At 50.7% G+C, this 15,506-nt stretch overlaps 1 protein-coding gene across 3 annotated transcripts in view; it reads right to left on the reverse strand.

Annotated features, from left to right (window-relative positions):
* Window positions 1-5,203: 5,203 nt before the first annotated feature.
* Window positions 5,204-15,506, reverse strand: part of GRB10 (growth factor receptor bound protein 10) — a 177,974-nt gene continuing 167,671 nt past the window's right edge. For all 3 annotated transcript variants that reach the window (XM_045788518.2, XM_045788516.2, XM_045788519.2), the window contains 2 exons: window positions 6,967-7,060; window positions 5,204-5,710 (listed from right to left, as the gene is read on the reverse strand). In XM_045788518.2, coding sequence (XP_045644474.1) covers window positions 5,564-5,710; window positions 6,967-7,060 — 241 coding nt within the window. In that variant the 3' untranslated portion in view covers window positions 5,204-5,563. The remainder of the gene's footprint in view (window positions 5,711-6,966; window positions 7,061-15,506) is intronic.

Here is a 15,506-nt window from a genome sequence, read left to right on the forward strand (position 1 = left end):
GGGCTCTGTGGGTGACAGTGCAGATGACAACCTTACAGAGTGGACAGAGCCCCGTTGGAGAAGCGGGAGACGGAGTCCAGGCCTCACTGCACATGACCTGGCTGTGCACACCTGAACCAGCCCCACCCAGCGGGGAGAGTGAGCAGCCTGGTGTGCCCAGGTGGGGGTGACAGCACGGGGACCTCTGGCACTGCACCGGGGGGCCGAACGGGGCCCATCAGTGGCAGCATGGGCTGGAGGCTGCCTGCGTCCTGCCAGGGCCAGAGCCTCCCTAAAGCCTTTACAGTTGTGCCGGTCCTGTGCTCCCAGGGGTGCTCCCACAGGTGCTCCCGGGGGCAGCTTCAAGGACTTCTATTTTAAGCCTCAGCCTTTCCCAACAGCCCACCAATAGCTCTCCACTTAGAAGCTCAGCAAGTTCCTGAAGGGTTGGGGAAGGATAAAAATAGAGCAGATGCATGCACCATAAATCTCGGGAACCATGCTGAGCTGGAGATGACCTCACCCACCTGCAGGGGCCTGTGAGCAAGCATTGTATCGCCATGTCAAAGACTTGAATTCCAAAAGCTTAAGAGGGGCCTGGAGATGTGTAGCCTCAAAGCTCCCAATGTGACTCTGATGAGTGGGTGGGTTGAATCCATCACGTCCCTTCACAGGTGTGTCACATGGTTCTCCAAGTTATGCCACTGAAATGTGGCCGAGGGCACAGGCCTGCTCCCTTGACAGCCTCTAGAATTCTGCTCCCCAGTAGGAGGCACCCCGAGTCACGTGGGGCCGGGTCCCATGGCACCTTCTGTCCTCACTGATCAGACACTCCGGAGTGAGGCCAGGAAGACATCCGTGTGGAGTCATCCTGAAGGTACCTATTTGGGAGGGAAGGGTCAGAAAGCAAGTCTGGCTCAGGTTGCGGAGCCTAATTTCACAGCAGGACTCAGACGGCCCTGAGGTAGGTCATCTATGTCCCAATCACCATAGGAAAACATCTCAACCAGCTCAGAAATACAGCACCGTCAGATTCTATGTAAAACTGAAAATAGTGTAGTAACAAGACATGAAGGCCACTTCACTTTTGGCACGAAATAAAAAATAATGCGAGTCCCCTCCCTCTAATTAAAAAAGAGCCCACAAAGTGAAATACTCGGGCATACTGCTGGTTGTCTGGGAGAAGCCCACAGTGCTCTCCTCGTGACGCCCGCCGTAGCTCACGAACAGTGTTCTGTGGGGGTCAGGTTTAAATCATAGAAACGCATCAAGAATGAGCCCTGTTTCCAGTGCGATCGCTCATACAAAACCATCTCTCAAGAAGCAGTGCATGGCCTGTTCTTACTCCTGCAGGGAACGAGGTGGCTGTGTCTTCGATGAGGACTGATGCGGTGCCTGCTTACACGCAGGGCCCTTGTGTGCAAACACACACTGTATATTTAGATACTAAAGCTACACCGTCTGGAGAGAGAATCACTAATGGCACGAATCTGGGCAATAGAAAATGGACCCTTCCCACTCGGGCTCGGTCCAGGAAATCTGCTCATGGAGCAGGTCGCTGTCAGATCGGGAAGCGTCCTCTATGTCAGGGGCTGGAGGACGGGCTACACAGACACAGCTGTTTTATACACAAGACGCGTGTCTGATGTGAAACCACTCATTCCATTGTAACTGGGAAGCAGGCTGGGCCAAAGGAAACGAAGGCAGTGCACAGTGTCCTTCTGTCGTGCAAAAAGGAAGCTAGTGTGTCTTACCTGGGGGGGGCACAGGTGTGACTTCAGCGGGGGGTACCCTTCACCTTGGGTCTGAGGCTGAGCTTTGCCCACTGACAGCACCAACCAGACACAAGAGACGGACCCTCCTCGAGCTCATCCACTTCCGTGACGTAGGCATTCGCGGTCCGTCACCCAGAGCAGCGCTGTCCCACAGAACTTTCTGCCGTGTTGGAAGTGTTTTATGTCCGCACCGTCGATCGTGGTGGACGCTAGCCACTTGTGGCTGTTGAGCCCTTAAAAATGTAGCTAGTGCAATCTGAACTTAAATTTTTCATTTTATTTTTATTGATTAAAATTTACATTTAAACAGGTGTGTGTGCCTGGTGGTATCGGACAGCGCCCACCTAGAGAAGGCCGTGCTGTCCGTCTGCCTCTGGTCACCTTCACGCTCATCCTTCACATGCCAATCTCCCAGCTGGACTCAGGGCCGCCCTGGGCACCCTCTGCTCCAGCTCCTGCAGACACTTGGCACGTGCGTGGGCTTGAGTGTGTGGTTACCACGGGGTTTTTATTTTCTGAGAGAAGTGGTCATCACTCTTCTTTCAAAGAACAAAATTCCATAATTGCCCAAAATGACACTGTGGTAATTTGCAATAGAACCACCACGGGAACAACGTTCTATCGCCAATTAATGTATCATTATGGGAATTTTGTCTGGAAGGTGTGTGTGACCAGAGGCAAGGAGAAGAGTCAGGCTCTCTGGTGAGGTCCTGGGGAAGCAGAGACACGGGGCGTCCATTCTCTCCTTCCTCCTGTCAGTTTGACTAGAAAACCCGGATCTGACCCACTGTCGTGGTCCCACTGCAGCACCCACAATGCACTGGATTTCTCAAATGCAAACTTTTATAAGAGTTCCTTGAGGTGTTTGTGAAACCTGAGTGGAGATTGGCTACCTCTGAAACACTCTGCGGTGGGGGTGTGGGCAGAAGAGGCCGCTGAGGCCATCCAGGCAGCGACACGGAGCCACCCGGCCCGCATGTCACGCGTCAACTCCTTTTCAACTAGTGTCTAACCAGTGCAAAGAAACGCACTGTTGCTATCCTACACTATCCTCAAAGTTTTCGGGGGCGGGCCTGCTGGAGTGTTCCAAAATACAGCAACAGACACACGAGCGTGGAAAATGAAGAACACGGTAGTAATGTTTATTTCTAATTACCAGAAACAGAACATCAGTCTCTCATTTGTACAAAAATACCTGAAAGTATACAATTAGGTTCACGAGCCGAAGAGCTATGTACAGAAAGGGGAAAAGCACGTGGAATAAGGGTTTTGTCTCGTAATACCATCTGCATTCCCTGAAACTGTTTATCCGTCAGGCCGTTTTACAGTCACCGCGCACTTGCCCGGTGACATCACGATCCGCCACGAGCAGGTCCTGCCCCGGACAGGTGTGCCAACTGGTCAAACCGTCAGGTATGAAGTGCAGAAAAGAGAAGACAAAACAGCTAGACTGAGGCACATATTTCTCCAAGTTTAGCGAATACAACGTTCTGGAACTCAAAGACCTAAGGTAACAGAGCTCACCTATTTCAACACCAATACCCAAAGCGTTGGGTATCCTTCCCAACTAAGTCCAGGCTGCTACGTGGGGTTTTCCTTTTAGAAAAGAAAATCACAGGCACAGAGAGAGAGACAGAGAGAGAGAAAGTCAACAGGCTCCAAAACGACCCTGAGCTGTTCCATTTACATTCATGTCATTTAAATACAAAAATAAAAGTCGAACGTCCTTCTGCCCCTGGTTGGCTGGGCCGGGCGCCCGTATCCTCGAGGGGCTGGCTGCTTTCCGGTGGAATTTCCGGCCACCAGGCACAGGGCCTCCCACCCTCCACCCGGCATTTCACCGCGGCCAGAAGGTACAGAAGACGTCAAACCAGCAACACACAGACCATGAGTCAGAGTCCCGCTTTCAAGCTCCTTTTAAATAAAATGCATGTGTATAAATACGAGATGCTGGGGGTGCTGTCTAGCGGAGGGGACGTGAGAGTCTCATCCTACTGGTCTACGCACAGAGAAAGAGAGAAGTCGAACTGCTTTCAGGTTCTACTTCCAACCAGTGAAGAGAAAAATGTCTAACAGTGTAACCGAAACACCGGTCCGAGGGGGAGCGCCCTGGAAGCTTGTGGCCAGGCAGGCCTCGGGAGTCAGCCGACCGTCGGCGGTCTGAAAGATGAACTGGCTACGAAAGGAAGAAAACGCGACTGAGCGTTTACGGTTAAAAACGTTTTACTAAAAATTCTGCACTTGTGTAAGTAGACATTTTGTGGAAAACAAGCAGAGTGAGGACTGTAAACTACAATACAGTGTTTCTACACCCTCGAGGTCTTAGAGCACAGCGGTGCCACCGAGGCAGGTCCCGTGGGTCCCACCTGGGCGTGAGCTCGTGGGGGGCACAGCGGTGGGGCAGAGTCAGGCACCCGGGGGGCCAGTCCTGTGTGGTGACTGATCTCCCAGGCCTGTCAGGGGAGACCTTTCTGCTTTGCACAGACCGCAGGTAAAGCTGTGGCCCTGTCACACCGGATGACTCAACTAAGGGGACGGGGCAGAGGGGGTGGGGGGCACAGTCCAGCCACCGTGTGACTCAGCCCCCGAGGGGGAAGCAGTGCTGTCTTGACCAGACTCTCCAATGCCCACAATGGTCGTGAGGTACTTCTGCGTGCCAGCCCGCCGAGGGGGGCTCCGCCTGGGCTGGCTCGTGGGGCTTTTCAGCAGGACGGAGGTCATCAAGCGAGGACCTTTCCGTGCCGGGCTGCAGACGTGCCCTTTCCAATGTTTACGTCTTTATCACCATGGAAACCCACCGGCTACCACTGGCAGCCAAGCAGGTCCTGTTTTCCTTTTAGATCCTTTAACCCCGAGAGGAACAACAGCCAGGAAAGGCCCCAAGCTACCGTGGGGGTGGGGGGTAAGGCAGTGATCTTTCTAGAACAGGCTGAGAGGGAGCGGTGGACACTGGGCGCCGGGGGGAGGGGTCCCCAGGGACACTCTCCACGTCCAGCTAGAGGTGAGGTCACTCAGCCCTGCTGTGCAGTGGGCCAGCGAGCTTTTCAGAGCACCCGGACCTCTGGAACTGTGAAGGACACACGCGCAATGGGTGTAGGGGACATCTGTGCACACGGCAGTGATTGGCAGACGTGGGTGCCTGTGTCCACACCACGGGCCCAATGACTACCACAGGTGACACCTTTTATTTAAAACAAAAAAAGCTCATCAAGTATTCTGGGGAAGGCTGGGGGTGGTTTGTTACCTGGGAGCCAAAGCCGCCTCCGGTCACCTGCACAGGGTGGGCACCACCCTCTGGAAACACCTGGGGGCCCGGATTCAGTCTCTGGAGTCTGCCCCCTCGCCGCGGTCCCGGCGTCCCCACGCGCACGGAAGAGCCGCACCCCTCCTACCGGGGCCGAGGGCAATATTGAAAACAAGGAGTGCAAAAAGTGATCGATACAAAAAAGTAAACATACCAGTTTTAATTGTCAAGATTATTCCAGGGCAAGAGTTCATTTCCAATTACGTGTCTTGGGTTCTCGTTCCTATGTGGCCCAGCCAAGACGATTGATCCAGTTTTTTCCTCCGATTTGCGTTTGCTCTCTCCCGCCTCCCCGATCTGGCCGGCGCGGAGGGAGGCGGTCCCGTGGGATCCGCAGCAGCAAATCATTCCGTGAGTCCAGCCACGAGTCCATCCTGGTGGGTGGGCACCGACGGACCCTGCGCCCCGGGGTGCAGAACAGACGTGTGTTCTTGGCAACGCACAACCCCCCGTCCCCGTTCCAGTGTCAGCTTCCTCCCGTCTTCAGCCAAGAGTCAGTGTGAGGTCACAAGGCCACTCGGATGCAGTGGTGCTTCAGTTTGCAAGGCAGGACTCCTTTGTTGAGCTGGTAAAAGTCAACGAGCTGGATCAGGTCGGAGAATTTGGTGTTCCCGTCGTCAAGGCTGAAGAACATCTGCCCGTCATCCTCGCACTAGAGGGACACAAGAACACACGCCGAGTTAGGGGCCACACCCCTGGGGACAAAGAGCACGACAATGGGGTCACTGCAAGGGACCGGGGAGGGCAGGTAGGAAAAGGGCTTTCCCAGGTCCTGCCATGTTGGGTAGCTATTTCCACCAAAATGGAGGGACCCCACGGTACTTTCCAGAAGGAGCAACATTCCTAAGGCCGGTCTGAACCCAGAGAATGTTAAGTTCAAGGACTGCGGTGCAGTGCGAAGGGGCCAGTCGCACCACACCACAGGCATGGAGCTGGTTGGCTTGAAACCTCTCGTGATGAATAAACTCAGAACCGCTTCCAAAGTCCAAAATACTGCCAGAGGCACCAGGGGACCTGTTGTTTTCCAGTCTTGTTGCTCTCAAGCCTCCAGCTACTATCCTTCTGATGCTTCCAGAACTTGGGGTTATTTGGGAGAATGGCATTACCCACTCCACCCACCATAAAACGGCTTTTCACTTGATTTGAGGCTCTGAGAAGGAGAGCGTCTGTGTCAACAATATAACGGGGGCAGACAGAGCAAACCCTGAAGGAAGCGCCTCCCCCCCCCCCCCGCCCCAATGGGTCGAATCCCAGGTTGGCGCAGAATGTTCTGTGGGGTCTGGGAAGCTGGCCCAGGACAAGCTTCTGAGAGCCTTGGCTCCTCCATCTGCCTCATGGGCAGAGCGAGGGCATCGTCGGGACGCAGCTGGAAGTGTGGGCAGCACAAAAGCTAACCGGGCTGCCCTGCACTCCCTTCCCGCTCCTCCTCCTGTCCCTGCGGGATTCCTGAGACGCTAACGTCCTGGGCTCAAGCAGGCTTCAGAAACACCAGGTGCAACGGTGTGCAACAGGTGCAGGCCTCCCAGGGCTTTCCTCTGCTACTGGGCAGAGTGGCTCTCTGAGGGGAAAAGACCTCACCACCCTCTTTGGGCAGAACATGGCCTGGGTTTGGGTCCCACAGGAAACATTTCAGGAACGTTATTAGCCGCAGAATATATCAATTGTATGAAACATCTGATGTCAACTTTGTATATGTTACCCCCCAACCAAACGGTGAATTCTGGGAGGTGTGTTCCCAATTTCAAAGAACAAACCTTGCAAGGGACTCTGGGAGGCATGTGCCTGGTCAGCTTGGCCCTGTCTGACGTTGAACGACCTGTAGTTTGGTTAGTTTAGGATCTGAAAATTGCATTCAGAATAAACCCAGGAAACAACAACAGGGCACAGTGAGAAGTTACCAATACTTACAGGTAAGATCTGGAAATTTTTAATTTTCTGATGATGACAGAGTGTGAGCACAAAAGCCTTTGGATTGCTCTGGCTGTCTCGGAGGAGAAATAGCCTGGGAATGGAAAAAAATCAGCTGATCGTACATTTTGAAAGTCCAGACTTGAGATGCGTGTCTGTATATTTGCACACATGCACACACTCACCCACACCCGCATTTCCCTGCTCCCGAGGATAAGACAGGCTTGCAGCCACGATGGTTTAGGATGCCTGGGCATCTGAGGCACCTGTGGACTGGTTTCTGAACGTCATTTTCCACTGAAAGGACGCAGGGCCACGGACAGGCAAGTATACGACACATCGGGAATGGTGTGTGCCGGAAAGTCATGAAGTTCAGAGCTCAAAGGGTCATGACCCAGGAGGCAGCATCACAGTAACTATCAGAAGCGATCGATTATAACCCAGAGGAAAAAACAGGAACCCATGAGCATATACAGATACTATAAATAAATGAGCAAGTAAATTAAGAGAGGAGAAGAAAGGGATCTTCCTTAGAGCAGAAGGGCAGCTAAACACACAGGAAGGGATGAAGGGTCCTCGAATGTCTGGCAACGGCCGCGGGTTACCACCAAATAAGCAGATCGTCCATGGGAGCGGATGTCAGCGGATGAAATTTGATGAGAGGCAGAGAATTTTCATTCTCAAACCATCACCCCCTAACTTATTTATTACAAAGGGAAACACAGCGACTGTCCTTCGGAGAACCCCGCCGATACTGTCACCAGCTGGTATTTGAGGCACCACCACCAGGAACGAGACAATCCGCCGACCCTGCCCAGCCAGGGGTGACTCCGTGTCCCTCCCTGCAAAGTGATGACTCGGCCGATCCCCGAGCACCCAGACGCACCCACGCCAAGGTGCACTCTGCAAAAACTGGCTTCTTTGTGTCACAAGTGTCCACAAAGGACAAAGGCTAAAGACACGTGTCCCCATAGAAGTATTCAGAATTAAGACGTTGTTTTCTTTTTCCATGAAGGACGTAATAGGAGCCACTGGCAAAACCGGAGTAAGTGTGTGCCTTGGAGATCAGAACCACATGGATGTTAAACTTCCCAATTTTTAAAAAATTTTATCTATTTAATTGATCTATTTTACCTATTTATTAAACAGAGGGGGGAGACAGATCTTGAGCAGGGGGAGGGGCAGAGGAAGAGGGAGAAGCAAATCCCTCGCTGAGCAGGGAGCCCGACGCAGACTCCATCCCAGGACCCTGAGATCACGACCTGAGCCGAAGGCGGATGCTTAACCCACGGAGCCACCCGGGCGCCCCTACCTACTTCCTGATTTTTACAATGATACCATGGTTATGGAAAAGAAGTCCTTGTTCTCACAAATTTTCTACTGAAATAAGCAGGAAACAAGGGACCTCATGCTGTCTGTAACTTACCTCCCAAAGGGTTCAGACAAAAAAAGGAGGGAGGGATGGAGGGAGATTATGATAAAGCAAATGGGCCGCAGTGTTGACAGCTGGGGTAGCTGAGAAAACGCATAATATGACGCTGGCAACTCTCCCACAATGCGAATATATTTCAGGCTAAAAAGTACATAAAAATCCGAATAGCACAAAGAAGTAGAAATCTTCACTCTTTCGCGAGCGCAACCGGCCTTCGCTGCGAAGACAGCTGTACCTGAGACAGGAAGAGAGAAAAGCCCCAGAGCCGGAATCCACGTGACAAAGAGCCCCGCTTTAGCCCTAGGAAAACCAACCGACCAGCACCAGTGCAGCCGTCCTTTCCGGACTCCACTGTCAGGACGGAAAGCAGCTAAACAGGACGGCAAAGGCCTGTATTAAAAAGGAGAAAGGTTTTTATCTTGATGAAGTCCCACAAGTTCATCTTTTCTCTTGCATTTGGAGATGTCACATCGAAGTCTTTCATCCATTTGGAGTTTATTTTTGTGTATGGTGTGAGAGAGTGGTCAAGTTTCATTCTTTTGCATGTAGCTGTCCAATTTTCCCAGCACCATTTATTGAAGAGACTGTCTTTTCTCCATGGGATGTTTTTTCCTGTTTTGTCAAAGATTAGTTGCTCATAGAGCCGAGGGTCCATTTCTGGGCTCTCTATTCTGTTCCATTGGTCTATGTGTCTGTTTTTGTGCCAGTACCATGCTGTCTTGGTGATCACAGCTTTGAAGTAGAGCTTGAAATCTGGCAATGTGATGCCCCCAGCTCTGTTTTTCTTTTTCAACATTTCCTTGGTGATTTGGGGTCTTTTCTGGTTCCACACAAATTTAAGGACTGTTTGTTCCAGTGCTTTGAGAAATGAACTTGTAGGACTTCATCAAGATAAAAAGCTTCTGCTCAGCAGAGGTAACAGTCAAAAAAACTAAGAGGCAGCCCAAGGAATGGGAGAAGATATTTGCAAATGACACTACAGTTAAAAGACTGGTATGCAAGATCTACAAAGAACTTCTCAAACTCAATACACGAGAAACAAATAATCAAATCAAAAAATGGGCAGAAGATATGAACAGACACTTTTCCAATGAAGACATACAAATGGCCAACAGACACATGAAAAAATGTTCCAAATCATTAGCCATCAGGGAAATTCAAATCAAAACCACACTGAGATACCACCTTATGCCAGTTAGAATGGCAAAAATTGACAGGGCAAGAGACATGCAAGTTGGTACAGCCACTTTGGAAAACAGTGTGGAGGTCCCTTAAAAAGTTAAAAATAGAGCTACCCTATGACCCAGCAATTGCACTACTGGGTATTTACCCCAAAGATACAGACACAGTGAAGAGAAGGGCCATATGCGCCCCAATGTTCATAGCAGCATTGTCCACAATAGCTAAATCGTGGAAGGAGCCGAGATGCCCTTCAACAGACGAATGGATTAAAAAGATGTGGTCCATACATACAATGGAATATTACTCAGCCATCAGAAAGAACGATTACCCAACATCTGCAGCAACATGGACGGGACTGGAGGAGATTATGCTAAGTGAAATAAGTCAACCAGAGAAAGACAATTATCATATGGTTTCACTCATTTATGGAACATAAGGGATAGCAGGGAGATCGGTAGGAGAAGGAAGGGAAGAATGAAGGGGGGGTAAACAGAAGGGGGAAATGAACCATGAGAGACTATGGACTCTGGGAAACAAACCGAGGGCTTCAGAGGGGAGGCGGGTGGGGGATTGGGATAGGCCGGTGACGGGTATTACGGAGGGCACGTATTGCGTGGTGCACTGGGTGTTATACGCAAGTAACGAATCATGGAACTTTACATCAAGAACTAAGGATGTACTGTATGGTGACTAACATATCATAATAAAAAATTAAAAAAAATAAAATAAAAAGGCGAAAGGCGTTTTATTTTACTACAGGGCTTCTCAGAGCCTTTAAATGGGAATATCCACTGTGGGCACCTAGAGGCTTGGAGCGCAGTGTTCTCCAGTCCTGCATGACCACCCCCCTCTCTGTCCCAGCGTTCCCAGGAGGCACGTTCTTCTGAACACCCTCTGGCAGACACCAAGCAGAGCGGAGTCCCAGGACTCGTGGGGCGGGCCCCATGTGGGGGGTAGGTGTGGGGCGCCTGCCACGCAGCACCGCGAAGGGGCCAGGGGGTCTCGCCCCTCTCCTGGGCAGTGCCGCACACCCTGTTCGTCTACCTCAAGATCTGCCTTCCGGCTTATTTCATTCCAACCCATTCATTCTGGGTTACATTCTGGGTTATATATAAGCAGAAAACCAGGAGCTGCCTGGACGCCAGGCTGTCCGACAGGAAAAGCTGGGCTGTCCCTCTCTGTCCTGTCACCTTAGGTAGCTCCTGGCCACTTCCTGCTGCAGACAGGTGCATGCGGAGCTGAATGTGACCCCGGGGCAGCCGGAGCAGCCGGAGCAGCAAGCAGGCACCGCCAGGCGATACGGCCAGGTCAAGAAATCTGGAACACGGGGACCCCTGGGCGGCTCAGTGGGTGAAGTGACTGCCTTCGGCTCAGGTCATGATCCCAGGGATTGAGTCCAGCATTTGGCTCACTGCTCAGCGGGGAGTCTGCTTCTCCCTCTGCCTCTGCCCACCACTCCCCCCTGCTTGTGTGCTATCTATCTCATTCTCGCTCTCTCTCTGGCAAATAAATAAATAAAAATCTTAAAAAAAAAAAAAAAAAAGACAGAAATCTGGAACCCAGCACAGGAAGGAAAGCTGTAAGGACTGGGTTTGGGGGGAGCTCTTGCAAATGTGCTCACTGGCGGGCTCTGGAAGCAGAGAGGGGCCTATGCCTGGGGCTGACAGCGGTCCACAGGGCAACAGGGCTCAGGGGCACGAGTGAGGCTCTGCGCACTCATCAACTCGTGTAGTCCCCGCAGTGACCCTGTCATTGTTCTCATTTCAAGATGGGGGAAGTGGGGCGCAGAGAAGTTAAGCAAACTCCCCAGGGTCACACAGCCAGCCTTAGCCATGGAGGAACCCTGGCTTCCAGGATCGACAGGGCCACGGGTAAAATCTGAGGAGGTGTGTACAGACGGTACCTCCACGGCTGGTGAGTGCTGTCAAGGTGCTGATTGGGGTGATGTGTTAGCCCTGGGACAGGACCCCTCTCCCTGCCATGGGGGGGGGGGTGGAAAAGCTGCAAAGACCTCAAATCTGGACAAAGAAGTTTCCTTCCACCCAGCGGAGGACTGGTGTGCTCCCCTGGGCTCACCAACAGCACAGAGCTGGAGAGTGGGGGCTGCAGAGGGGCGGGTGGGGCTGGACCTGAGTGTGAACAAGGCCGGGGTGGGGAGGGTGCGGGACAGAGCCGGGAATGATGCAGAAGATGACATGAGCTGTCAGAGGGTATTTGGCAGGGGGGACCGCAGAGCTAGAGCAGCCCTTGGAAAGAGCCTTCTCTTCCAGGTTGTGGGATGGGCTGTGGGCGGTGAGAGCGGAAGGAGGCGGGCAGCAATTTCAGTGCACCCTGATACCGGGGATTTCAAAGACCCCTCCAGGGTCGACTCCAGGCTCCGTTGTCTCCTCCTGGCCCCTCTTCCTAACTCCCTATGTCATTTGAGGCTAAGGCTGACTTTCAGTCACTTTCTCTGCATTGCTAGACTCTCTAAATTGGCTTCCTTTCATTATCTCTGCAGGGAGCAGTCAAGATTAGGAATTGATTATTTCATTTACCTTGTTTTCCCAACACATTTCCACCCTAAGTGCCCAGGAATTAATGGAAGTCTGGCCTCACTGTGATGACACCTGAATGGGTCCTATTATCCTGTTCTCGGTTTCTCCAGCACGCCACCACCCTGACATCAGGACTGAAGATTACCCCAGAGAGAAAATCCTGCTTATTCATGGGGCAAACACCAGCAGGAGGGCTGGTTTGTGGGAGGAAAGGTGACAGAGGTTATGCTCATCCTCGTCTCCAGGCCTGAAAGGACAGAAACCTTGCCAACAAGGATTCCAGGAAGTGGTGAAAAGACAAACATGTTTTGTTTTGTTTTTTTAAACAGGCGCAGACATGGGGCGTCTGGTGGCTCAGTCGGTGAAGCGTCTGCCTTCAGCTCAGGTCATGAACCCAGGGTCCTGGGATCGAGTCCCACATCAGGCTCCCTGCTCAGTGGGAAGTCTGCTTCTCCCTCTGCCTCTCCCCCAGCTCGTGCTCTGTCTCAAATAAATAAATAAAATCTTAAAAAACAAAACAAAACAGGTGCAGACACACAATTTAGTGGCCCGAGTGTGCCGAATGATCGCACGGCTCCCACGCACAGGGGCAGCCCCTTTAAGGCAGAGTGGGCCTGGCTGGGCCTTGTCTGGGAATCACAGGGGGACTTCCTCAGTCACACACATCTCCACGTGGCCTCTGAGGTTCCATCCACTCCACAGCGACCCAGGTGCCACCATCACGAGTGGCCATGATGCCAAATCCCATCCCCCTGGAAGCTTCACTTTTATGGCACTATGATACCCCCTGGCAAGTGAACCACTGGGCTTCCCTGGAATGGATCCCACGGAAACGTGGTGACATCATCCGAGCATCGTGGGGCTCCCCTGTGATGCAGCTCGGGGCTGAGGACGGGTCCAGTCTGTGCAGGAAGCCCGGGACCCCACACACACCTGAACACAAAAAGTGTCACTGTTGGGTTTTCCTCTCCTTAGGCGGGGGCAGCAGCCATCAGACAGCACAGGGTAGGAGGACTCATTTCTAATGCTTTAAAAAAGGGCTGCTGCAGGACAAGGGTGACCTTTCAATAAGTACTTTGGAACAATGTTATACCCGCATAGGAAAAATAAATAGGACTCATTCTTTACACAGCATCCCAGAATCAACAGGTTCTGAATGCCTCTGGGATCCAGACAAACAAAAATGAATACACGGACAGAAAAAAACGGAGAAAAAAGACAGAGGGAAAGAAGAGAAGCAACAGGAATTCCTAGAACAGAAAGGAAACAAACTCCTTTACGATTTTGGAGCGGCCAAAACAAACATGACAAGGACTCAAAAGTCCAGAAGGAAAAGGGACACAACTGATAAATGTGACCACATAAAATCTACGTTAAAAAGTCTGTATAACCTAAACCAAACAGGAAACAAACACAAGCCACGAGCAAAATCAAAACGATACATGGTAACATAGGAAAGGTTTGCAAAAAACCATACTGAGAATACAGGGCAAAAGATATAAACAGACAGCTCAGAATGGCAAAAAAGAAGAAACGCCTGAGGTCTTAATCTTTGGAAAGAGGCTTGGCCTCCCCAATGACAGATGAGAAAGACAGACACCCCCTCGCAGCCTGAGGGGCCGTGGGGAAGCTGTTGCCCACACACGTCTGGCTACCATCAGCAGCAGCGGAAATATGAAGTGTTAACAGCGCCCCAAATGTCCTGATGTCAGCCAGGGGGCCGGGGGACCCTCCCATAGCAGGTGCAGGCTGTACCTGTGTTTCAGGTGGGGCCCAGCAGGAGGCAAATACGCTCTGCTTACATTCACACTGAAAACAACGGGAGGAGGAAAAGACCCCATAAAATGGGTTCCTATCGTGGGGCAATTGCGGCGGGCAGGAGAGAATCCACAGGGAATCCGCCTGGTTTCACTGTTCTTACTTCGACATTGGGGGACTGTTTTATATAATGTAACGGAAAGCATTAAGCCAAAGAGAAAACAAATCAGATCCATGGAAAAACTGAAAGCAAACGGAGACAAATGAACCTCACTGAGTACGTCATGCTTTGCTGTTAGAACCCCGGAGAGGAAATGCTTTAAACGTGGTGCTTGAACACGACCTGCTCGGAACGTGCCTTCGGTATTACAAGGACCACATGAATATTTTCCAGATGTGGTAAGACAAAGGGAAAATACGTATTTATAAACAATAACGTCTTTAGTAACATTTTCGGAGTAAGAGAAGAGAAATACAGTAAAATCAAGTAAAAACCTTGTAATCTTCCAGCTGATTTGGCGGTTTATCAATGTGAACCCCATAAAGAAAGGGTTTCAAATTTTTATTTTTCCACTGTAAAAAAAAAGAAAAAAAAAAAAAGCCTCTGTTCTAGCTCTGTCCCTGGAAAAAACCTACAGGTTGTGGTGACCAGACACCATTTTCCACTAGAAAGAACGCGGCTCTGAAGAGAAACGTTTGCGGGAGCTGAACGCTCTCTTGTTACACCTGGAATCCAACACTGTTCGTGATGGATCCAAAGAACTCAGGAACCAACTTGAAAAAGGCCTGCTGGCCAAAGACAGGGCACACTGGGCATCGAAAATACTAAGTGTTGACTGAAATTAGTCCAATGCTTAAGAATCGATGTACATAATCACAGTTTAAACGAAAAGAACTCATTTGTCACTACAGGCAGGTGGTAGAAGACCCATCGTTCTTCTCCAAACTGACCCTCACTCGAGGGAAACGCCAAGCATTCGGCTACCTCGCGGCTACAACTCACCCAGTCCCTCCACAAAACACGAACAGGAGGACAAGGGAAAGAGAAGGAAAGCGGAGGGAGATCGTCATACCTGAGGAGGCTTATCCCCCAAATGCAGTTTGTTGGCCCCGATTTGAACCTACTCAATTTAAAGGTGTTTTTTTTTTTTCTTTTTGCAATTAGGGAAATTTGAACCCAGACTGGATTTTAGATGATCTTAAGGAATTCTTGCTTATTTCTTTAAGAGCACAATGATTTTGTGGTTGTGTCAAAAGACAAGGGTGTTTATGTTTTAGAGACACACTAACTATGTTTACTGGTAAAAATTTAGAATGTCTGCGATTTACTTCAACATCTTCCAGGAGGAGGAGGGAGGAGGAGGGGCGGGGAGGAGCCAATCACGTGGGAAGGGACACAGACAAACTAAAATTAGCAAACTGTCAAAACCAGACAAGGATTACATGGGGGCTCACGATCCTCTTCTCTCCTGGGTACATTTTTATTATTTATTTATTTATTTATTTATTTATTTAATTTATTATAATATTTTTTTATTATATTATGTTAGTCACCATACAGTACATCCCTGGTTTCTGATGTAAAGTTCGATGATTCATTAGTTGCGTATAACACCCAGTGCACCATGCAA

This window comes from Ursus americanus, chromosome 3 (assembly GCF_024610735.1).
Source record: "Ursus americanus isolate L20-20 chromosome 3, mUrsAme1.1.p, whole genome shotgun sequence".
Taxonomy (NCBI): Eukaryota; Metazoa; Chordata; class Mammalia; order Carnivora; family Ursidae; genus Ursus; species Ursus americanus.